Raw genomic sequence first — 22,515 nt, 5'->3', positions numbered from 1 at the left:
GCACATAGAGACGATTGTTAAGGGTCTATGATCTATGTCCATCCTAGTCCTTGACGTCACCAATATAATCTGATCAGAAATAACCGCAATAAAATATCTGACTCTATTACAAATAGAGACCCGCTTTACCCAGTAACCATTCGAATTCCTGTCTGAGTCTTCTGGATGAAAAGAAAACAGTGTGTTCACACGGGAGAACAAGAAAACTAAATTAAAGAAGCTGAAGGGCACGGACCGGCTTATTCTAACAAACGAATACCACCATGACCAAAGCTCGATTTCATTATCTTACTAGTCAGTATGCCATGATTCTTTGCACGGCCTTTACCGCTGATAATGCTTCTATTGTTTCTGTACCTGCACGAAGAAGCAGGCTATGATAGCTAGATTCAGATATGGGCGTCTTCTGTTCTGTTGTTTCTTTTTGTTGTGATCAGTTAGGCGTTTCAGGAGACTGAAGAGGAATTCCTCAGGGTGGGTCCTTTTCCTTTTAAAACAACGAATTTCTTTATACTCTTGGCACAATTCTTTTTTCTATATATACATATTGTAGAGAATATATAAAAAAGTGGTATTCAAAAATACCTTACTTCTTGCTCCTCCTAAGTAGACAATCTTAAGGTCGTCCCGTAGTCACGAAACATTGCGTGACGACGTGACGACCCTAAGGACTGCGCATGAAGCTAATGTACTGCATGACATCTGGCATGACATGTAGTAGGCCGATAGTAAATAAAGAAATGGTACTCAAGGGATTGACAGTTGCTTTTAAATTGCAAAAACCCCAGATTCATTCGATATACAATAACTATATATTAACTATCACGAAAATGAATTTCTTGATTGATGTATATCAGTTTAACAAAGGCGCCAGTAGCAAGGTATCGGTCCGAGGGGGCAATGTACCGTTTTCGCGCCAATGCACACGCGCACGCGTTTCATATTTAGAGTTTCCCGCCATATCTGCAGGTTTAGTAAAGCTTTTTTGGGTGTTCCTTATAAATGTTTAGTTTCTAGTTATTGATATTTTGAATACACTGAGCATTGCATTTCTGGCCTTTTTCGAGAATAAAGAATATTATGCATGAATCAACCGGAACAAAAGGCGTGTAAGCGTTTCAGGTTTTGCGGAGGAAGGACGAAAACCGGAGAACCCGGACAAACCAGAGAAAAACCCTTAAATCATAAGAGAAACTCGAAAAACTCCACTTGCATGTGATGCCGAATCCAGGAATGGAACCCGAGACTCGATACTCCAGAGGTAAGAAGCAAGTGAACTACCCTACTTCACCCTTGATTCCCCTCCGTTGCTTGCTTTGGCTGGGTTGGGCTTCCTGACCTACTGGTCAGCGGAGTCCTCCATTACCAGGTGTTGATGTCCGCCATATTGTTTACTTCAGTCTTTGACAAAGAGCGAAATTCAAGGCGCATTTAAACCTCGTAGGACGAAACAGCTCTAATATAATTGTCCAAAACACAAAGCCAACTAATTGGAATCCCACAGGGATAATATTAGTGCTTCCTAGAGTCAAGCCTGGAGGTGAAAAACGTAATTTTGGAGACCCCTAACGAGTACAGCTGTGCGAGAAGTATTTGTTGTTGAAGTCTTCGTCACCGAAAAAAAATAGAGACTCCTTTTGCTGTTTTATTTTATGGCTTAAAAAGGGTAGTTTTCGAATAGTTTATTAACGTTAATGCTGGCCCAATGAGCGAAGAAGGCCAAGATGTTTTGGTTTTAGCTTCACACGACATAAATGACAGCACAAGCATCGCTTCGTGTGGACAAACAGAGACAACGACTACAAATGTCCTAAACAAGCTACTCGCAGGGACTAACAGCTCTGGAACAAGCGCTCCTAACACCTATATTCTTTATATTCCTGGGTTTAGGAAGATAGAACCTAAACCTGGGTTGAAGTTGAGGAGGGATGAAGTTGTGGAAGAGAAAGAAGCGTCCATCAAGGAAAGCAAGCAGATATCTTCTGGGAGGTGGGTAAAACATACACTGGTGATATAAAAATCGTTTATCTTACAAAAAAAAAGCATATGAATATAGTGGTATCCTCTCTTTTTAATTTTTTTCACAGTTTTCTATTCTCATCCCACTTCTCATTCAATATTTCAATTAACAGTTTTCTATGTACTACAAAATATAATACTTTTTTGTTGTTGTTGACCTCATATGATAAACTTTGTCATATTCTTGGATGAATATTACTTCATAGCCTCCATGATCGTTGATTTCAGCAAAAGATTGGGTCCCTGGCCCATTTTAACATATTAACCAACATATTGGCCATATCTTGCTACAGCAGAGTCTCTATATGAAAGCCAGTCTGAGGGAATCATCAAGCAGCTGCTTACTGTGCGACTACACCAATCAAGGCCTCCCAGACAAATTTTCATACAAATTAGCCAATCATGATCGAGTATTTAAGCAATAGAATCTATACAAATTTTCACATTTTCCTCTTTAACATCATATATTTTACTTTATACGTGTATATATACAGTCAGTGTCATTTAACGTTGTCCACCGTAAAAAGACATTTACACATTTAGACTAAAGTGAGCCTGAACTTTAATGTAAAATTCAACTCGTGAATCGAAAATCCAGAATGCCCCGACCATTTAGTAGTAAGGATTTAAGATGGAGAATGGTATATTTCAGCATTTGTTTTATGCCTGAACGTTCAAAGAAACACGTGATATTTCTTTTAGTCTAAACGTGTAAATGTCTAAATGTCTTTTTTTCGGTGGACATCGTTAATGGCATTGAGTTTAAAAGCAGTTTAAAATCCAGAATTCACTACATTTCATCTATTATCCAGCATTAAAAATGTGATTTGTGAATTTGATTAAAAATTTGTTTGGGTGGCCCTGGTTGATGTAGTCGCACTTTGTGTACTTACAGAAAATTTCATACCCCACCCACGGGGGAAATTGGAGAAAGAACAAAATTACTGTTTGTATGAAAGGAAATTGGATGTTCTTGGGGGTAGGCTGTCCTTTTACAAATTTCCTTAGTGGTGGAGGTACAGATATTTTCTGGAACTGCACATTATATTATTGTATATATTTTTATTTTTGGTTGAGTAAATAGTGTAATAAATAAACAAATATTTTACAGATTTCTTGGAATAAACGCGACCAAGAGAGGAGTAAAAACCTGTCCAATATGCTTGAATAAGATTGGATACCGAGCCAAGCAGTGTAAACACTGTAGTCCATCCAAGTTAAGAAACCCAAGAAAATCAAGGCTACAAACTATTAAACCTCTGATCGGCAAACAAAATGAAAGTACAGAGACTGAAATGGTTGATATGGTGACCAGACAGCCACACCCAGTTGTGTGCATGGCAGTTCAAGGGAGTCAGCAGAGGCTCGAGGAACCAAAGGTAACCCATGATGAACCTTGTGCGTCATTAGGTGAGGAACAATCAGGACTCAGGGGACCCCCCATAGTATCACAAAGTGAACAGATAATGACATCAGAAAATCAACATGTATCTGAAATCACTATGATAGCACAGGGGGAGCAGTTAGTGACGTCAGGAGAACAACAAGGATCCAAGGCCTTGACACCACAGGGAGACCAACAAGGTCTTGAAGGTATTTTACATCAGGGACAAAACCAAGATGAGTCCCTAGAACTAGATAAACCACAGGGTACCCAATATGAGCATGTTGGCCAATTAACAGAACATGGTCAACAGAATCGTGTTGTTGATGAAGTTGTAATCAGTAATGTGACAGAGGTCGGTACTTGCAGAGGTGACAGAATTGACAAAACAAACCAAGAGGTTGTCGTCACCAGTGAAAGCCACGACGACATGGTCAGTCAAGTGTTTATTTCTAGTAAATTGACCCAAAACAACCCCTCAGCTATTCCTTCTGGGAGGATTTCTTTACAGGACTTGATTTGTGGTCTTCTAGCGCAGAACCAGGCCACATTATCCGGGGCTAACCCAGGAGAGCTAAAGGAAAATCCAATCAGTTCTACAGGGACTACTACAATTGCAGTTCAAACTGACTCAGCAAATCAGAATACTATGAATAAATCTCTTGGCGAACAGGGTACTGTAGAACTAGAGGACAACCGAGAAAAGAAGAGCATCCCAGAAAATTCCTTTGATGCAAATTCTGTAGCTTTATTTTTGGGAGAAATGGCACAAAGGAATGGAAAGAAACGCAGGATATCCTCAACATCTAAAGCTACTGATGACCAAACAAAACTAGTAACACTATCATCAGGGGCTATGCAAAAATGGAATGTTTTGAACAGCAGTGATGCCAAGGGGGCAAAATTCAGAAAGATTCAGCCGAAAGATATGGCAAACGTCCAGGAAGATGTTGTAGTATGTGAGGAAGAGAAAGAAGAGGCTGGAGAATCACAATGCAGGTACATCTATACAAAAAATCATGATCATTATTATTTTAGTATCATTATCATTATCATTTTATTATCATTATCATTATCATTATCATTATCATTATCATTATCATTTTATTATCATTATCATTATCATTATCATTTTATTATCATTATCATTATCATTATCATTTTATTAGCATTGGCATTGGCATTGGCATTATTGATATATTTTAGTGAAAAGCTTTTATTATTTTCTCCTACACTTAGTCTGGAGTTCTTTCCTGGGAGAGAGGGAGAGAGTGTTTAAAACAAAGTTTTTCCACAGAGTGGCTAATCTTGCACTGCATCTTTTAAAATTTAGTGGAGGTGAGAAAAAATACTGGTTATTATTCATTTAATTTATTTATACCTAACTGTTGTATATTTTAGAATAATGAATGGCAATGCAACAAGAAGAGGAGTAATGCTTTGTTCCAAATGCAACAAGATGATTGGCTGCAGATCTAAAATATGCAAACACTGTAAGAACCAAGTCACCGAAAACCCACCCCGCGAAACCAACCCAAGGGTGATAAAACAAGCTGTGCAACTCTGTCTACCCAAAGAGCTCAACATTCAAATGTTTTCTGTACGGAAATGTAAAACTGGGCCAGAACTACGCTGCTTCGTGCAGTTTGAAGACAAACATGACAGCACAACCAATAAATCAAAATGTTGTTCATCTAAATATACTTGTGACTACCCTCTGTGTATCACAGCTAAGGAACTTGGTAACAAAGCGTCAGATTATATCTGTGAACATGCAAAGATCTGTTGTGTATCTGCTAACGTAGCCAAAGCAAAGATCCCAAAGCTGAATCTTGAAAAACTCTCTGAAATGCCTTTAGGCAATGATATGAAAGACATGGTCCAAGCTCTGTATCAGCAATGTAGTGATAAGAATATTCCACTAGTGCAGTATGTATCTCGTAAAACTCTTGTCGTTGTCGATCACTTACATTCGGATCTGGGCAATCCTCTAGGAAGTGACATCATTAGCTTTGCTCATTTGCGGTTTGAGAAGGTCAAAGGTCAAGGGTGTTTCCAGCGACAGGTGTTCTGCTCTGGTCAATCTTGTATGGCGTGGAACTTCATCTCGAATGATTCACCAGCCTCGTTAATGAAGTCATGTAGTTGTGTTCATTATGCCGTGGCACTATGGGCTATTGCGTCTGATAGTACATTACTGAAGGATTTGAGGGAGTACTTGGATGCGTTTGTGCTTCAGACCAAAATTGAAACTTTTAAGACTTAGATAAGTGATGAAACCAGCTTGGCAAAAGGCAAGTAAATCCAACAGAGACCATGGAGAACTTTTAAGGAGATACCAGTAGGGCGCAAGTAAAGTTCAATAAGCCTGAAGCGAGATGACATTTTACCCCTGTCTCTAGACCATAATCCTTTTCACATTGCTTTTGTTCTTTAATTATGACTATTGTTACTGTATTCTCTAAGGAATCATAAATTTTAATATGAAAGAATCTTAAAAACTATTATGGCATAGAGTCGGGGGTAAAACGTCATCTTGCTTCAGGCTTATTCAATGTAACATTCGAGATAGTTTAGGTCAACTATTCTTGATATTATGTTATGCAAAATTTAAAAATTAATAGCACCACCTGAACCTCTTTCTCCATCATCCCTGGCAAGCAGAGAGCTTTTTTCTTCACCTCTGTTGGGATGAGGTGCCAGTTTCAGCATAGCAGCCCTTAAAACTATGTAAACTCTATCTGTGTGCTGCATGCTGGAATTTCTTCTTTCATTGTCATCGCTCAAAATTGTGTAGTCGTTATCCATACCCACCCAACAGGAATTTGGAATTTCCGAGGGATAGGACTTCAGAGAAAGAACAAAAATTGCAGAGTTTGCATGGAAGAAAATTGGAATTTCTATGGTTAGGTGGGGTGGGTCTTTAAAAAAATTTCTCAGTGAGAGGGGTATGGATAATATCTGGAGCTACACATTAATCGAACAGTATCTCTGAGATTAACCAAATCCCAATCGGCAACTCCCAAATAATTTGTTTAATATTGAAAATTGCGATAGTGTTGCCACAAAACGTGAGTTGCGATTTCTCTCTAGTCATTGCATGATGATGCTAAAATGGCAGCCTGGAAGCTAAAATATAGAAGTACTTCTGTTAGCAAACTACGCTGGTGATTGTATGTTTTGTCAAAAACAAATTGAGATTTCAAAAAATATTGCTCCCTTTACCAATATGACAAGGAATATAAACAGTTGCAAAGGTAAACAAAAAGTTGTTAATCAATAATAATAATTATTATATATTTAAAGATTGACTTTATTCATTCCAAGTTTGGGTTTTTCAATTGTAAAGGACTTAATGTTATAAGGTGCAAAGAAATATTTAGGTTGATAGAGAATGTTACCTATCTAGCAGCATTAAATAAAAAGCATTTCTTGAAGGATGTTAAAATAATATTGTCAAAAGCATGATGATTTTTTTGCATGGCATAGCAAAAGTAACTTGCCACGACCTTGTGGTTTCTCAGGTGCAATTCTTGAAATAGCTGTCTCATACAAGTAGAGTTTGTTGGGACTCTTTCTTATTCAAGGGCTTTTCTTCAGGTTTTCCCATATTTCTCAGAGTTTGTTTCAGGGTACGATCTGTGAGTTAGCTGTGCCTTGATTTAGATCAGCCCAGAGGTTGTTTCAGGATTTGATCTGTGAGTTAGCTGTGCCCTGACTTAGATCAGCCCAGAGGTTGTTTCAGGGTTTGATCTTTGAGTTAGCCATGCCTCGACTTAGATCAGCCCAGAGGTTGTTTCAGGGTTCTATCTGTGAGTTAGCCATGCCTCGACTTAGATCAGGCCAGAGTTTGTTTCAGGGTTCGATCTGTGAGTTACAGTGTAGCTGTGCCCTGACTTAGATCAGGCCAGAGTTTGTTTCAGGGTTCGATCTGTGAGTTAGCCATGCCCAGAAACAAGTTTGAAAGGTTCTTAAGGTTCTTTATTTAGTGCCACTATCTATTTATTACACCTAGTATATTACACCTAGTATTTAACCCCGTGCTGTTAGACACATATTTCTTGTGCATTTTTTTTACAGTATTTTTGAATATTTCATTCATCACTTGATTCATTCATTTAAAGGGGTTCTTCTCAACAAAATGCCTGCGACAGAGCAATATGTGGCATTCCTTTAAGAATAGGATTCTTTGTTTTATTTGCATCCAAAATAAAGAAATGATACTCAAGGGAATAACACATGGTCAGAAATGGGCAAAACATTAGGCCCAAACTAAAGAAGTCTATTTGTAATGAAGACTGAGAAGTTAATTTCCCATTAGACTTGAGTTATATCCAGAGCCATTATTTTGTTAAACTCGCGTAAGCATTTGGTTTTCCTAAATAATTTACAGGGATGAAATGTTTCTAACAATATCAATATAGTGTCCAAGTTGTTATTATAAGTCATTATAGTTCATGATTATTATGTTTGGAATTCTATATATTATCCCCACTTCACAATCTTGATGGAAAAGATGCTAATATTAGCAAGTTCTTTCCCCCAAAAATAAATAATTTAACATACATTTCTCTTTATACATAGAAGGAGAATCTCAACATCAACGATTTACAATTATCTCCAAATCTGATCAACGGATAACTAATTTTGTTGCTACACACTTGATTTAGACAAAAGTCATGACAGGTTTAATCATTAGATAAAGTAAAGTTAGTAGCTATTTAGTGACTTATAGTTGCTATCACTCAACCAGAACATTTATCATACAAAGACAAATACACATGGGTCTGAGACCATTTGTGTCTGTGCGATGAATGTTCTGGTTGAGTGATAGCAACTATAAACAAATAGTCACTAAAAAGTCATTTATTTACTTAGTCATTTACCTAGTCACTAAATAGCTACTATTCGTCAATATTTCTTGGTTTTACTGCATTTGCTCTACCAGATGAGCAGTGAATTTTGTCTTAGCCAATCACAGTGCTTAGCTGTTTTGTCGCCGGCCCTCATTCCCAGGCTACTGTAATCCAACTTTTGCATATTTTTCTGTTTTCTTTTGATTGAAATTAAGGAATATAAAACAGCGCGCATGTCTATATACTGTGATATAAACACGATGGGAGCTGTAGAGCGAGAGAGAAGTCATAGAGAAACGTTAGGCGTAGCCGTGTTTATATCACGTTATATAGACACGCGCAGATGTTTTATATCGCATAAAATATTTTTGAATGATTTTGCATGAGCGTGTCTGTCCTCTGATATAAACATGGTAGCCAGCCAATCAGTGTCATGTTATATCTCAAATATTTTATAATATATCATATATGCCTACAAGAAGCAGAAATATGGAATAGACGAATGAAAACAATTTCAATGAACCACCATGGTTGCTTCGTTCTTTCAAGCTCCAAAAATGTCTGGGGACATTTTGTCTACTCATGCTTTGTGCACTGCATTCACTGCTCAGCTGGTAATGCAAACTGTAAATAAACAATTTATGTGATTGACAGCAGTCAATAGACCTATCCCGAATTCGCTTGACTGGTCACGAAACAATGGTTTCAAGTCGAGGTTGAACTTGATGAATAAAAGAATCAAGTTTAGTCTCGACTTCAAACCATTGTTTCGTGGTCAGTCAAGCGAATTTGGGATAGGTCTATTAACCCTTTCATGACTTTACTATCCATCTCCACATAGCAATGAAAACATTGGCAATTTTTTTTATAGTGCTATTCATTAAATTTCTTAACATTGGCTTTCTGGGTTATCTTCCTCTTCTATTCCATCATCCTCTCCTGAGTCACTCATAACAAGCTGTGGACTATGGTGACTTTTTTCTGAGCAAGATCCTTTAGGACATTCCTAGAAAGTAGAACATGGAAGTTAATGACAATCTTGGCAAAGGAAAAGTGTGTGAAGAAGTGTCTGTGTGTGGGGTATGTGTGGGGGTGAGGGGGGGGGGGGGGGGCTTAGATTGAGACTAGTATGTAAAAAAACGTTGGGGGTGGGGGCTGAAGCTCCCAGCCCCACCCCCTCTGCTCATGGACTTTTAGAATCAAAGAACTGGGCAGAGCGTCAACGCACCTGACAATCTTGTATAAGACACAGTGGACTGGAACCCATTAGTTCTCTTTCGTCATCAAATATCTGCCGAAACAAGCACATGTCATTCATAATGTTACAGCAAACCAGGTATGTATCACATCCTTATATTGTAGTTTACCACCAATTTCACCAACAAACAGAAGTCAAGACTTCTACTCTAGTCTTCTGTCAATAATAACCATCAAACATGCCAAGAGAGCATGAATAAGAGAGGGAAACCTTTTAATATAGAGCACATCATGTGAATCCTGGTTGGGCTGTTTTTTTAGAAATCTGATGCAGTTTAAATTTCATCTTACCCTAAGTCTCCCTTTCCTAAACTAGCATGTGCATGCTCTTTCCGGTTGTTGTTTTGATCACTTATGCAGCTCAATATGAAGGACAATAATAGGTTCCCAATTTGCATGAGATTGAAATTCTTTTGCTTTGTCCTCCAAATTGAGCTGCTTTGATGTCACATGCAAGTGGTCTATAGCACTTGAGGAATGATAAAAATAGGCTGTTGCAACAAAACAGACTTAGGTGGATGTCAATTAGCGTTTCCATGACATTGTTAGGAAGCGCAAATTTTCCAAGAGCATGCCGTCCTCACTTGCTATTGAGAAGCACTATAACTATGACATGAAGACAATAGTGATTAAAAGTTGTTAAATGTAGTAAATGTGGCATAGAAAAGCAAGAAGACACTCACCGACCTGCACCTACCTCCTCTGAAACATCAAACAGGTCTTCTTCACTTTCCCCAGGTCTACTTGCCAAGACTTTTGCTATTTCTGGGTCCAGATCCTCAGATGGTAATGCTTTATAAAATCTCTGCTCTACATATTTGAGTTTAATGAACTTCTGTCTATCGTCCCTAAAAAAATGATTGAGAAATATTCTGCAGGCTTTCACAAGAGATTCAAAACAGATGTGACAGTCATGTTGATGGTAGTAATAATATAGGTCAAAATCGATAATTACGTTACTCTAAAACAAGCGTTCAAATAAAGTTTTTTTATCATTACATGAACTCTGCAGTTTTGAACCTTTGGTTGGAATTTCGTTTTTTGCAACCTGCAAGGAAGCATTGCCTACTTTCTATCCTCTCAATGAAAAGACGTTTCTTCTTGAGTTTTTTTCCCACCAAATGAAAGTGTAAAGTGTTGGACACATTAGGCAACTGTTCGTGGAATGCGACGTCGTTGCAAGTCGACAGAAACTTTCAAGTAGTGCCACACGTAGTCACTTTTCATGCATTAAGACTATGAACTTAGGCCTTGTTCACGTTAATGCGCTTTCGAAATGCTCCGTTTTTGTCTATTCGAAAACTTATCAAAAGCTTCACGTCCACACTAGTGTTTTCATAACGTTTTCGCCCGTCTACACTAAAAGGATTAAAAACGCAGACACGATCAAAGATGATGCAATATCATCATGCGAAAAATAGACCCGCCCATGTGAATAAAGTCATCATTTCCCAAAAGCCTCCGGTTCAGCCTGTCCACACTAATACAATACGTCTCCGTTTTTGTTGTTGTTTGTTTTGTTGTTTTTTTAAATGCCTCCACTCTGGAGAGGGTTTTGAAATGTATACGTTATCGATCGTTTTAGTATTAAGGCAATTCGTTGACTGTGAACATCAATCTATTGCCAACAACGTTGCAAGTTGCTTCACACGATCAAACTTGTTGTGCGCAGCGTTGTAAAGGCATATAACGATACTTCAGCAACGTTACTTGTAACGGTGTGCGTAAAAGTCGCTATGTTTCAGTTTTGGAAGAAAATAGAAAACGGTGAAAAGGTCTTACTTGGAAGAATCTCTAGTTGGTTTGGGATATTCTCTCAAATTGCCTTCGTATATCTGGTTAGCTTTGGTATTCCCCATGGCTTCCATGAACTGGAGAAATCAAAACAAGTTTTCAGAAATAATGCTTTACGCAGACCCATGTCAGTAATGGAGGTGGATGCTTCCTGTAATGGACTCCTGATCTGGGAATATGTTGGCTCAAAAACCCAGTATGAGTGATGGATGCTCCTAGCAATGGGCTCCTGATTTGGGAATATGTTGCCTCACAGACCCAGTATGGGAGATGATTGCTCCTAGCAATGGGCTCCTGATCTGGGAATATGTTGCCTCACAGACCCAGTATGGGAGATGGATGCTACTAGTAATGGGCTCCTGATCTGGGAATATGCTGGCTCAGAGACCCAGTATGGGTGATGGTTACCCCTAGTAATGGGTTTCCGTTACTTACATCAACAGTGGTATCTTCCCATTTATCCAACGTCAGAGAACGGACCTTAGAAACGTGGACACCCATATTCCTGTGTACTCCAGAACACTCGATACATATCGTTATGCCGATATTAATGCTTGCCCAATCAGGTCCTGTTGGAAAATACAACGAAAACAAGCGAAAAAATAGTCAGAATTTGTGGCTGAATGGTTTCCGATGGTTTACACGAAAATATATCGGAGAATCGTCGGGTAACGTCGCCGTTCGTCGCAGTCGATCGAGTAATTCCGTACAATGTTCGATTGAGAATCATCGCTTTTCATGCGATTTGATTTGATCCGAATATTCTCCGAAAGCTGGACACACTCACATGACTTACAGTAGCCACAAAAATAATAACGTAGCTTAGTAAAGCGTTTCTGGTCATTTTTTGTTTTCGTTTTAACATTTTCGTTTTTCTTTTTCGTTTCAATATTTAAAAATTTGGAGCCTGAGTTTCTTCGTATAGAGCTTTTAAGTTGTGACGTATTTCTGGGTCCAATTGCTCACAAAATACCGCAACGAATCTTGTCAAAAAGAAAAAGTGAAAAAAAAATCCTCATAGAACTCGGCGGCTTTTCGTGTTTGTGCCCCGGAAGGCGTTTTTTCATACGAATGACGTCATACTTAAAAAAAGAAGCTATGGAAACGTTTTTAATACAGAATTTCAAATATGGATAAATGAAACGTTAAGAAGATAATCTGCAAAATTGTAACTTTTTGGCGAAAAAAATTTCTTTGGTAAAAGTAAAATTCAAAGTTGGAACAAGTTTATGAGAGACGAAGTCAAAATTCTTTGTTTCTATTTTTAAGCATTTCATTCATTATTTCTTGAAAACAGCTAAAATAAATAACCTATTTTTTTAAAGTGCTTGTTACTTTCAAAAAATTTATAAAAAATAATCGACCACGAAGGGACTCGAACCCTCAATCTTCTGATTCGAAGTCAGACGCCTTATCCATTAGGCCACGCGGCCAACTCGATAAAAATAGTATAACGTTTTCCCATTATGTACAGAAGCTTGTTTTACATTCCCGCACAGGTCATACATGCAAAGTTTGTAAAACAAACTTTTCAAAAACAAAACGAGATTCTTTTTGAATTTGTTATCCACCTGTTTGAGAAAAATGTCAACAAAAGATGAAAACGTAACTATATTGAAAATTTTGACCTCGTCTCTTGGTTTCCCAATTCCCTTTTGCCCAGTTAGCCATGCTTTCTCTTATAGAAACGCATAAAATAAATCACAGTTTTCAAGAATGACTTTGATCAGTTCTTTTGAAATTTCTTGCTCTCGCGTTCTCATTGATTGGGAGCGCGTGCTTTATGGGAGCACACAGCACGCACGCGCACTTTCAGTTGCGTCATTACTATCCAAAAAACAAACGGTTATTTGTGTTTTATAAAAGAAATAAAACCCTTGCTTGCTGTGCTGTGTAGAGTTGTAAAGCATTTAGGGCTTGGCAGAACACTCGAGAAGTGTCGAGAAGCACTCCGCTACGCGTTGTGCTTTTCCTAACACTTTTCTCGTGTTCTGCCAATCCCGCGTGCTTCATATGACTGCACATAGCACGCGCGCGCGTTTTCTATTTGTTCAGTAACTCATCCAATCACAACACGTACTTACAGCTACGGTAACATACGCGGTACGATTTCGAATTTACACTATCGTTTCACACTCATACGAAAACTCTTCTGCGATTGGATAAGCAGTAAAGTCACGCACTCTGATTGGTTTAAAAAATGACGTAAATTCTATAGCGTACCGTGCCGTCTTAAAGAATATAAGATTTGTCGTATAGTCGTTTGTACAGTTTAGGTAAGAAAACCACTGTATTTTCAAAGAACACTTACTGGGAGAAGAGCAATCAGCACAGTACTTATTACCAGCAACTTTTCGTATTCTTTCAGCTGCATTTAGAACGAGAGATCTGGGTTCTCTCTTATGACCTATGTCGTCAGATAAGTTTGACCTCGCGAGCGACTAAAAAAGAAATAAATAAGTAAATAAACTTTACTTAACACAGAAATCCTTCACAGGGTTCGTGCTGAGGTAACAACTTAAAATTCAAGGACTATTCATGGAGTATACAAGGACCCAAAAATGAATTTTCAAGGAGTATGTTCAACTATGCCAAGGTTTTACACGGTGGTTGCACATGGCCGACTTTAAGATTTTCCAATCTTTCTGACTGGATCAATTTCAGAACCATGCAAGTAATGATCAAAGCAAAAATCCAAGGAGTTTTCAAGGAGTTTCGCTAACATCGTAAAATTCAAGAGCTTTTCAAGTGCCCTTGAAAACGTGAATTAAATTCAAGGAGTTTTCAAGGAGTTTAAGGACTAGCACGAACCCTGATTTACGGATCTTCAAATGCGCAACCGTTAAACAAAGATATGGTACTCCAGGGAATGACGCGTGGTCTGAAATGGAAAAATATCATGCTTAAGGTAAAAAGGGGCTATTGTCATTTTACTGGACACAATTTAAAGAGTAGGGGTGGGGATACCCTAAAAGCCAATACTTTTATTTCGTTAACATCTTAATCATCTTTCACCTTCAATTTCGCTTTAGAGTTCCTAAGGGCATCCGCTGTTGCTTCCTGCGAAAAGGAAAAAAAGATCGACAGTCAGAGATATCGCCGCAAACATTTTTGAGCGGTCCACACTATCCTTATGGTGGATGTTTCTTTCTTCCTAGTTACCTGTATCGCAGTAATCCATTCCTGGACTTCCAGGTTAGTCAACGCTTGAAATACTCGCTCACTCGTCGTCGAAATCAGTTGGAAACAAAAGTTTCTGTCCGCGTCTTCAGAATCGCAAATCTTAACTGTGCAGAGAAGTAAATTCTCTAAAGTTGAAGGTTGGGTTTGTTCTTGTCCTTGGGCTAGTAGGTTGCCATTTTCTTTGTCGACGATGAAATACTTAAAACAGAAGAAACTATTTTAGTGAAGTATTCGCAATAATTTTGAAATTTGAAGCTAAATTTTTTTTAGTGTTTTCCCTGAAAATTTCACAGCTCAAAACTGGGGAGTGACAAGATGAACTTCCTTGTCAAATTTATCAAAAACGGTTTCGAAATTAGAATTAATGGTGGATTGATGAACTTCTTTGTCAAATTTATCAGTTATAAAGAATTAATTGTGGATTGCTCCTATTTTGCTCACGAGAAAATCATGAAGCTTTAAAGGCGCGGACACACGGTGCAACATTGCGCGCAACAATGCAGGCAATGTTGCTGAAGTAGGATAGTTTTCTACTTCAGCAATGTTGCGTGTAACAAATTGCGTCGTGTGTCATGGCTCAACATAAATTGCATGCAACATTGCGCGCAATGTTGCACCGTGTGTCCTTAGCTTAAAATTTAAGTGGAAAATGTAAAAAAGGGAGAAAGTCATTTCGCTGTCTTGCTGACAAGCAAGAACACGAACTCACAGGGAATCAAGTGTGGTGTAGCGGTTGTCTCAGTACTTGCCCCTCATCTCTGGGGTCTCAGGTTTGATTCCTAAACTCGGCATCACGTGGGCAGAGTTTGTTAGGTCTCTCCCAAGATTCGAGAGTTTTTCTCCAAGTTCTAAGGTTTTCCTTACTCCACTAAACCTAACACAATAAATTCCAACTCAATCTGTAGGTAAACCGTGCCCTGACTTTCATCAGTGCAAAGGTTGTTTCAGAATATCGATAAAAGGTTTCAAGACGAAAAGCTTATTCATAAATTCCTAGAAAAAATACAATGTCATACCAGTAAAGGCCATCTGTTTTTCGGGAAAGCTTTCTGTCGTATTCTGAGATATCCTGTTTTGCATCCTTTATAGGCGTTTAACGATGGTGTTGTGGGTGGCTGTAGACTGGCGATAGGAGCTGGTAGCAAACTGTAACACAAAGATTTGTTGGTAATTAATGATTATTAATACTAAAACTGCGTGCATAAGGTAGGGAATCAAGGAAAGCGTAGCTGTAGTGCACTTGTCTCTCACCTGTAGGGGTTCAGTCCCTGTACTCGGGTTTCTTCTTTGAATCAAGGGTTTTTCTCAAGATTCTCCGATTTTTTCTCCCTCTGCAAAGTCTAACGCGTTAAATTCCAATTCGATTTGTGAGATATCGCGCAAGTGATTTTGATCAGTGCTGAGTTTTTTTTACAAGGTTTGATAAAATTCTTTTTTCGTTGCAGTACTTGGACACTTGTTAGTTCAAATGTAAAAAATCTAATGCAATCTATTTAGCTTTAGCTGTTGTATCATAGCGTGGGACCATTACTCCAAAAGAAAGCCCAAAGATCAAATTGGAATTTAGAAGTCGAAAAATGGAGAGCCCGGAGGAAAAACCCTCAAAGCACAGGAGAGAACCAACGAACAACTCTACTCACATACGACACCAAGACCGGCAGAGACACATTGGTGAGAGGCGGTGTATTAGCAGAGAACGCTATCCGTGCTTCCCACACAAGATTCTTTAAAAAGTTATTGTAAGAAAAATGTACATTGGAATACTAACTTCTCTGAGAGTGTTTCTTTATTTCCTGTGGTAGGACTTATCAATTCTGGAGGTACAACGGCTACGACTTGACCTGCTTCTGCAAAATAACAAACATCAAAAAGAGACTACTTATAGTATTCATCTTATCTGCGATTTAGCACACACACTAAAAGTAAACCTTTTGTTGTGGGGCCAGCCTCTTCGGCTTTTCCTGTTGCATGGTGCTCTTTTTTTGGAGAAGGTTTTACACCTGAATCATGAGTTCTTTTGGGTTTTGTTTCTGGAGTACTACTGCTTGAGGACGGCTTGTTTGATAGCTCTTCGCTTGATAGCTTGTCTTTGGATGAAGTGCGCTGAGATTCTATGACTTCCCACTCTTGGTCCTAAAGGTTTTATAATAAAAAGGTCACTTTTAAAGAAAGTCCTCCTTGTTTTTCCAGGATAGCACTTATAGCCAGTGGCTTACTGACAAAACTTTAGCTCTCATTCCATGATTGAATTGGAATTTAGAAGTTGGTTTTCGCTAATGGAGGAAAGTTAGGGAACTTTGTGAAAAGTACGACATACAGTCTGTTAAGTATACTTACAGAGGGACTAGAAGGCGCCTTGTATGATTTTCGTGAACCTGAATGACACAAACAAACGAGCAAAAGTGAAATAAAATTGAAATTGAAAGTTAAGTATTGCTAGCCCTCTAGCTGTGGCCACATACCACATGCAAAAATACATGACAATCCATAGGCGTTTCAGTGGATGCTTTGTGCAATAGTGTGCAAAACAAACTTGTATCATTCCTATATCTGTATTAATACTATTATAGAAAGATCTAATGAACGTGACTTTGAAGTCTTGATCTTGCAACTATGCTGCTCTTTCTTCCAACAAATTATCATATCCCAGGAACAGCAGATAGGATTAGGGTATAAGGACTGCACTCCCCTCCCTACCACCCCCCCAAGTCCCCCCCCCCCCCCCCAAGTGCTTTGGTTTAGCGGCTTTCCCTGCCTGAGTGTTTAACGGTTTGTTTATTCGATGTATTACAATTCCACCCACCTGCGAGGCCAAAAGACCCAGCTTGAAATAAATCCCCAATTTTGTTAAAGATTTTTCCTGCTTGTGTGTTCATTGATGCGACAGACTGACCAATGCCTGCTGAACTGTAGGGAAACAAGAAATGTACAAAGTATGACATCAGTAAGGATACAACCATCTAGCAGGTTAATCCGATTGAGTGCTAAACTCTGAAACAGCCTTTCATCAGTAGCTGATGTAAGTCAGGTGAGGACATGGCTATTTAGCTCACAAATTGAACCTGGAACAAATCTGGGCTGATCAAAGTCAGGGCACAGCTAACTCACAGATTGAACCCTGTAACAACCTCTGGGCTGATCAAAGTCATGGCACAGTTAACTCACAGATTGAACCCTGAAACAACCTCTGGGCTGATCTAAGTCAGGGCATGGCTAACTCACAGATCAAACCCTGAAACAACCTCTGCACTGATCTAAGTCAGGGCACAGCTAACTCACAGATTGAACCCTGAAACAACGTCTGGGCTGATCTAAGTCAGGGCATGGCTAACTCACAGATTGAACTCTGTAACAACCTCTGGGCTGATCTAAGTCAGGGCACGGCTAACTCACAGATTGAACCCTGAAATAACCTCTGAGCTGATCTAAGTCAGGGCACAGTTAACTCTGGGCTGATCTAAGTCAGTCAGGGCACAGTTAACTCATGGATCAAATTAAAATTCAGTGTGTTATGTTTTTTTTGAGTCATCAATCAAGGCTTTTTTCATTGACCTAATTGCATACACATATGCATATGCATACGTTTTTGGAAGGCTAGTGAATGAAGATGTATATTGCTCTTTAAGAATATAGCCACTTACCTTGGCTCTGCAAACCCTTGTCCATCCCTTTGCTGCTGTAGGACAGCTTCTTTCTCCATCTCCTGTTGTGTTTCTACTTCCTTCTTCAATGATTCCTATGACAAATGCAATATCAAAAAGTCAATAGTTCCTTCCAGAGGCTGTAGGCTTAAGAACCACTGATATTTTATTTTTATTTTATTTTGCTCTTTCCTGCAAGGGCAGCCCAGACACCACAACAACTTTGGCCAATTACTGTGTGTCCTGTAGTGTTAGCACAGGCTTGAAGGTCTGACCAGATGTAATCACAAAGACAGCACCCACTTCTCAGCATTCTAAGACAAAATGTTGGTCCAGCAGAGGCTTGAACCATGACCTCCCGCACAACAGACTGATGCTCTTGGAGGATAAAATCCCCCTCCTACAATAAATAATGGACTCTCCCTTAATTTAAAATAGATTCATGACTTCATGTACCTCTACTTTAGTGTGGCTTTCTTGAAGCTCTTGGAACAATCCATTCATGTAGGGCTCTATATCCTTCAATGTCTGAAAACTGCAAAGTTGAAACAATATTTTTTTCATTTTATCAAGGGCCCGGTAGTACAAAGGGAGGATAGCACTGTCCAACAGATAAATCTTATCCAGTGGATAAATTTATTGGATAATAGCATCCACTTATGCACTGGATAAGGATTTATCCATCAGATAGCACTATCCACCCTTCGTACAACTGGGCCCAGGTGTATAGAGTAGCTTAATAACTATTATTATTTATTATTATTACTAATTCAGTTACTACAAACCTGATAACCAAAATTGAAAAAAGAAAACTGTGCCAGCATGTGCTCTAAGACTTTCTGTAAAATTACAACCTATGGAATGAAAAAAAACAAAAAATATTATAACATGAAATATATAGAAATTATCACAGGCTAAGAAATAGATATCATTTTTGTTCATAATTTTCTATATTATATTGTGAATGAGCGAGTCTGCAAGTGCAATATCAATAACAAAAATACTTTAAAATAGACTGGTCCTGGCTATGCTCGAGTGTACACCCAAACATTGGGTAGTTTTCCCAATGGAATACAGAATGTCCGACCAACAAACTTGAATTCATAAGATTTTTTAGAAGTTATTATTGCTTTTTTTCTTAATGTACCTTTAGAATGCATTGATTCTAAGACACACATTTACGATTTTCAGCAATCAGTGTCTGTTCCATGCTGTATATCAAAAACATGTTTTAGCTTGTCTGACGTAGCAACAGTAACTAGGTAGAACAATGAATGTGGATCGGTTTATTCCATAGACCTTCACTGGAAGACCTCAGTGAATATGCTACACAAAATTAAGGTTAACCCTACGACAAAGAATTCATAATTATTGAGTTCAAGACTTACCTTTTTGAGTGTATGGATTTCTTTTAGCATAGTAACATATTGCAAGAGAACTTTTTGGTAATTCCGTCTTGCATTAAGTAGTGAGTGGGCCAATTTGTCCAGCAGCCCAACCTGTACATGTAAAGAGCCTAGTGAGTTAGCTCGCTGTGCCCTGACTTAGATCAGTCAAGAAGAGGTTGTATGTTTCAGGGTTCAATATGTTAGTAGATTTAGGAGAAAACAGAAGAAAGAAGAAAGAAAAATAAAGAATTATTAACCTCTTGTAAATTTTCAACATGAGGACAGCTTGAGAACTTTTCCCATGCTATGTGCATTGCTTCTCTTGCCTTTAGGACTTCTGTATTGAGTTCCTTTGGAGAAAACAATGAAAAGGGTGAATGCATGAATAAAGGAAGGCAGGATGGAAAGACAGGTTAAAGGAATGGAGCGAGGATTAGAAAGGAAGGAAGGAAGGCTGAATTTAATGCAGTACAGAGGGAGGAGGAAGGGAAGCAAGGAAGCAAGGAAGCAAGGAAGCAAGGAAGCAAGGAAACAAGGAAGCAAGGAAGAGAGTTTGATAGGGAGTAAGGAAGGAAGGAAGGAACAAACAAAAGAATGGAGCAAGGAAGGAAAAAAGGAAGGAAGGAAGGATCAGGGGAGTGATGAAAAAAGAAAGAAAGTGAATGAAGAAGATTGCATTTTTCACTATACTTTAGCTTTGTCATAATCCTGTGTTAACTTTACTAGAGGTTCCCACATGAGAAGCTGTGTCTGGTTAAGGAACATATCACGGTAACACTCTATCCTCTGCAAAACATCTGTAAACTAATGTTCAAAAACAAAAATTACATTGTTAATAAACCTGAAACTTTGGAGCAAACTGGCATATGTAGACCAGCATTATTATAAGCTGCCTGTTTAGATTCTCACCTTTGTTATTGGTTCTGAAATCTTGTCGTCATCCTGGAAGACCTTCACAACATTGCCCAAGGCTTCACTGATGTTTAGGCCTGATTTTTGGTGCTTCACACCAGTGCCATGGTATTTCTCTACATTGCTGGCTAACTCTGATAATACTGGTGCAATCTGTAAAATGATTTGAAACGTAAGGCAGACTTTAAATTTATAGCAAATTATAGAATAATTTATGAATTTTTTATGAAAAATCAAATATTCATAAGTACTTTCTTTCAAATTTTCGAAATTGCATATTATTGATATCCAATTTTATCATGTTAGAAAATGAAAAAAAGTATTTTGAAAATCAGAAAAGTAATAATATGCAATACTTATTGTTTTATTTTTGAATTGAGAATATTTTTCTTTCAGTGTCAACAAAAAGTAAAATGCATTCATATATAATACATGGTATATTTCTATCAAAAATAAATATCTCTTTGCTTCCTGTTTTGGAATACATTTTAAAACGAAAAGCTCAAAATCTGTTTTTTTTAAGTAGCTCTACTATATATATACCATTCATTTTCATCTACCACTTTTGTCTCCAATGTAATATGTTGTACAATATTTGTACAAAGGTAAAGACTTTCAAAAACGATTTGTTACAAATTTAAACCAAGAGTAAAATAACCTGTTGAGACATTGAAGCAGAAAAACAAGAATGAGAGAACTCAACCATATTTTTCAAGTAAAGCCTAAGCTTATTGGTCATATCAAAACTACAGTATCAGCTCTTCTTAAGCATTAGGCTGAAGGAGATCGATCTAGCAGGAGATTGAAATACAGCTTCAGTTTTCTAAATATTTATCCAGGTTGCATCCAAATTAATCATTTTCGTCGTTAAAGATTCTTTGTTATTGAAAATAGAACGAAATTCAAATACTTTTAAGAAGAATTCAATAAACATCGGAGTTTATTTAACCAAAGATACGACAAACGCTCCTTTCGGTGGTCGAAATCCTGCACAATCATCGCTTACCAAGTCAGTATGCATGCAGGTGTTATTATAAAAGATCCTGGACCAGGATCTATTTAACACCTTTGTAGTATAGCAATACCTCACCTGATCGGCTTTTTGGCTCCAGAATTTTAAGGATTGATGACAAGATGGGCTGTCGATCAAGACATCTTCGTATCTTGGGAGGCCAGGAACAACCATCTCGCTCTCGTAAAATGTCATTTTCAAATAGTTGTCTTGGTATTTTAGAGCATAACTGGAATTTATCTGAATGGTTAAGAATAGGGCTAGTAGTGTGAGATTTCTTAGAAAAACCGAATCGGAAAATCTTGGTGAAAAAAGTTTTTTTCTCACATTTGTTGACGTTTTCCTTCCACAGATCTGGCTATGATCAAGTATGAGGATGAGGACTGGGTCTAGTGTAACCAGGCCTCCGAGCTTGAAAGACTCGCGACCCCTCGCGTCAACGCGCAAAAAAATGTTCTCGCTTTTGCTCCAATAAAAAACCCCTCAGGAAACAAGAGAGGTCGACTTCAGGCGCTTGGCAAGTCTAAGAGAAAACGAATGAATGAAAAAGAGTGGAAGGGAAGGAAGTGCCCCCGATTAGTTGTTGGGATTCCTGTGTCATGGTCACCCTCTGCAAAAGGGGAATGATGGTCATTGATGATGATAATGATGGTGGTGGTGGTGGTGGTGATGATTGAAGATACTATCCATAGAATACCGGTTATAAGTACCCTAGTCATAGGCCTTCCGCTAATACTGCCCTTCAGCGTCAGCTAAAATCCTCCCTGTTTTAAGACCATCCGGTTATATGAGCCCCTTAATTGATGGAGTACTGCCATGCAGTCCCGTAGCACAAGGACATTCCACTCAGATTACAGTTTTTCTGAGCACATTAGCTCTTCAAACCTCATTCTACGGGTATGATAACATATGATCGGCCATGGTGTTGGGATACCTGTAATGATGGTGATGATGATGATGTTACTATGATAATGATGACATCTGCTCTCGACCCCAGAGTAAGTGTCATTCTAACTTTTGCGGCCCAAGTGACCCTAGAGAAGACTAACTGGTGTTGGGATACCTGTGC

At 38.4% G+C, this 22,515-nt stretch overlaps 2 protein-coding genes, 1 long non-coding RNA gene and 1 other non-coding gene across 7 annotated transcripts; 2 read left to right on the top strand and 2 right to left on the bottom strand.

Annotated features, from left to right (window-relative positions):
* Positions 1-15: 15 nt before the first annotated feature.
* LOC116308163 (uncharacterized) lies at positions 16-7,631 on the top strand. The gene is made up of 3 exons (XM_031718547.2): positions 16-1,989; positions 3,131-4,402; positions 4,805-7,631. The coding sequence occupies exons 1-3, from the start codon at positions 1,706-1,708 to the stop codon at positions 5,667-5,669; spliced, it is 2,421 nt and encodes an 806-aa protein (XP_031574407.2). The 5' UTR covers positions 16-1,705; the 3' UTR covers positions 5,670-7,631.
* A 414-nt stretch (positions 7,632-8,045) lies between these two features.
* LOC116308164 (uncharacterized) lies at positions 8,046-21,845 on the bottom strand. 3 transcript variants are annotated; one of them, XM_089040691.1, is made up of 22 exons: positions 21,774-21,845; positions 21,525-21,686; positions 20,432-20,587; positions 20,213-20,326; positions 19,780-19,872; positions 19,523-19,633; positions 18,920-18,988; positions 18,591-18,662; positions 18,135-18,229; positions 17,297-17,400; positions 16,831-16,868; positions 16,422-16,626; positions 16,262-16,340; positions 15,510-15,639; positions 14,473-14,691; positions 14,326-14,370; positions 13,622-13,751; positions 11,746-11,879; positions 11,299-11,387; positions 10,214-10,364; positions 9,488-9,550; positions 8,046-9,265 (listed from the first exon to the last, which is right to left on the bottom strand). In XM_089040691.1, the coding sequence occupies exons 2-22, from the start codon at positions 21,639-21,641 to the stop codon at positions 9,149-9,151; spliced, it is 2,331 nt and encodes a 776-aa protein (XP_088896817.1). In that variant the 5' UTR covers positions 21,642-21,686; positions 21,774-21,845; the 3' UTR covers positions 8,046-9,148. The 3 variants fall into 3 exon arrangements, 2 of the variants coding, with proteins under 2 accessions (XP_088896817.1, XP_031574409.1); XR_004198480.2 differs by having other exon boundaries at positions 9,193-9,265; positions 10,204-10,364; positions 21,525-21,834; XM_031718549.2 differs by having other exon boundaries at positions 9,193-9,265; positions 10,200-10,364; positions 21,525-21,834.
* On the top strand, positions 9,470-19,789 carry LOC116308166 (uncharacterized). 2 transcript variants are annotated; one of them, XR_004198482.2, is made up of 3 exons: positions 9,470-9,595; positions 17,407-17,521; positions 18,339-19,789. It is a non-coding gene; the product is annotated as an uncharacterized LOC116308166 (long non-coding RNA). The 2 variants fall into 2 exon arrangements; XR_016121809.1 differs by lacking the exon at positions 9,470-9,595 and having other exon boundaries at positions 17,396-17,521.
* On the bottom strand, positions 12,671-12,743 carry Trnar-ucg (transfer RNA arginine (anticodon UCG)). Its single transcript has one exon. It is a non-coding gene; the product is annotated as a tRNA-Arg (tRNA).
* Positions 21,846-22,515: the final 670 nt, after the last annotated feature.

The sequence above is a fragment of the Actinia tenebrosa genome, unplaced genomic scaffold (genome assembly GCF_029948245.1).
Source record: "Actinia tenebrosa isolate PJP-AT-01 unplaced genomic scaffold, QUT_ActTen_1.0 PGA_scaffold8__29_contigs__length_14323225, whole genome shotgun sequence".
Lineage (NCBI taxonomy): Eukaryota > Metazoa > Cnidaria > Anthozoa > Actiniaria > Actiniidae > Actinia > Actinia tenebrosa.
This window is presented reverse-complemented; position numbering and strand designations above follow the sequence as displayed.

What these genes read in the sequence shown, in the direction of transcription:
- LOC116308164 (XM_089040691.1), bottom strand. Translation starts at nt 21,641, where the DNA reads ATGACATTTTACGAGAGCGAGATGGTTGTTCCTGGCCTCCCAAGATAC. An exon ending in ATGTTGAAAATTTACAAGAG is followed by an intron (nt 19,634 to 19,779) that starts GTTAATAATTCT and finishes TTACATGTACAG; the next exon opens with GTTGGGCTGCTGGACAAATT. An exon ending in AAAACAGATGGCCTTTACTG is followed by an intron (nt 14,692 to 15,509) that starts GTATGACATTGT and finishes TTCTGTTTTAAG; the next exon opens with TATTTCATCGTCGACAAAGA.
- LOC116308163 (XM_031718547.2), top strand. Translation starts at nt 1,706, where the DNA reads ATGAGCGAAGAAGGCCAAGATGTTTTGGTTTTAGCTTCACACGACATA. An exon ending in AAGCAGATATCTTCTGGGAG is followed by an intron (nt 1,990 to 3,130) that starts GTGGGTAAAACA and finishes AATATTTTACAG; the next exon opens with ATTTCTTGGAATAAACGCGA. An exon ending in GCTGGAGAATCACAATGCAG is followed by an intron (nt 4,403 to 4,804) that starts GTACATCTATAC and finishes TGTATATTTTAG; the next exon opens with AATAATGAATGGCAATGCAA.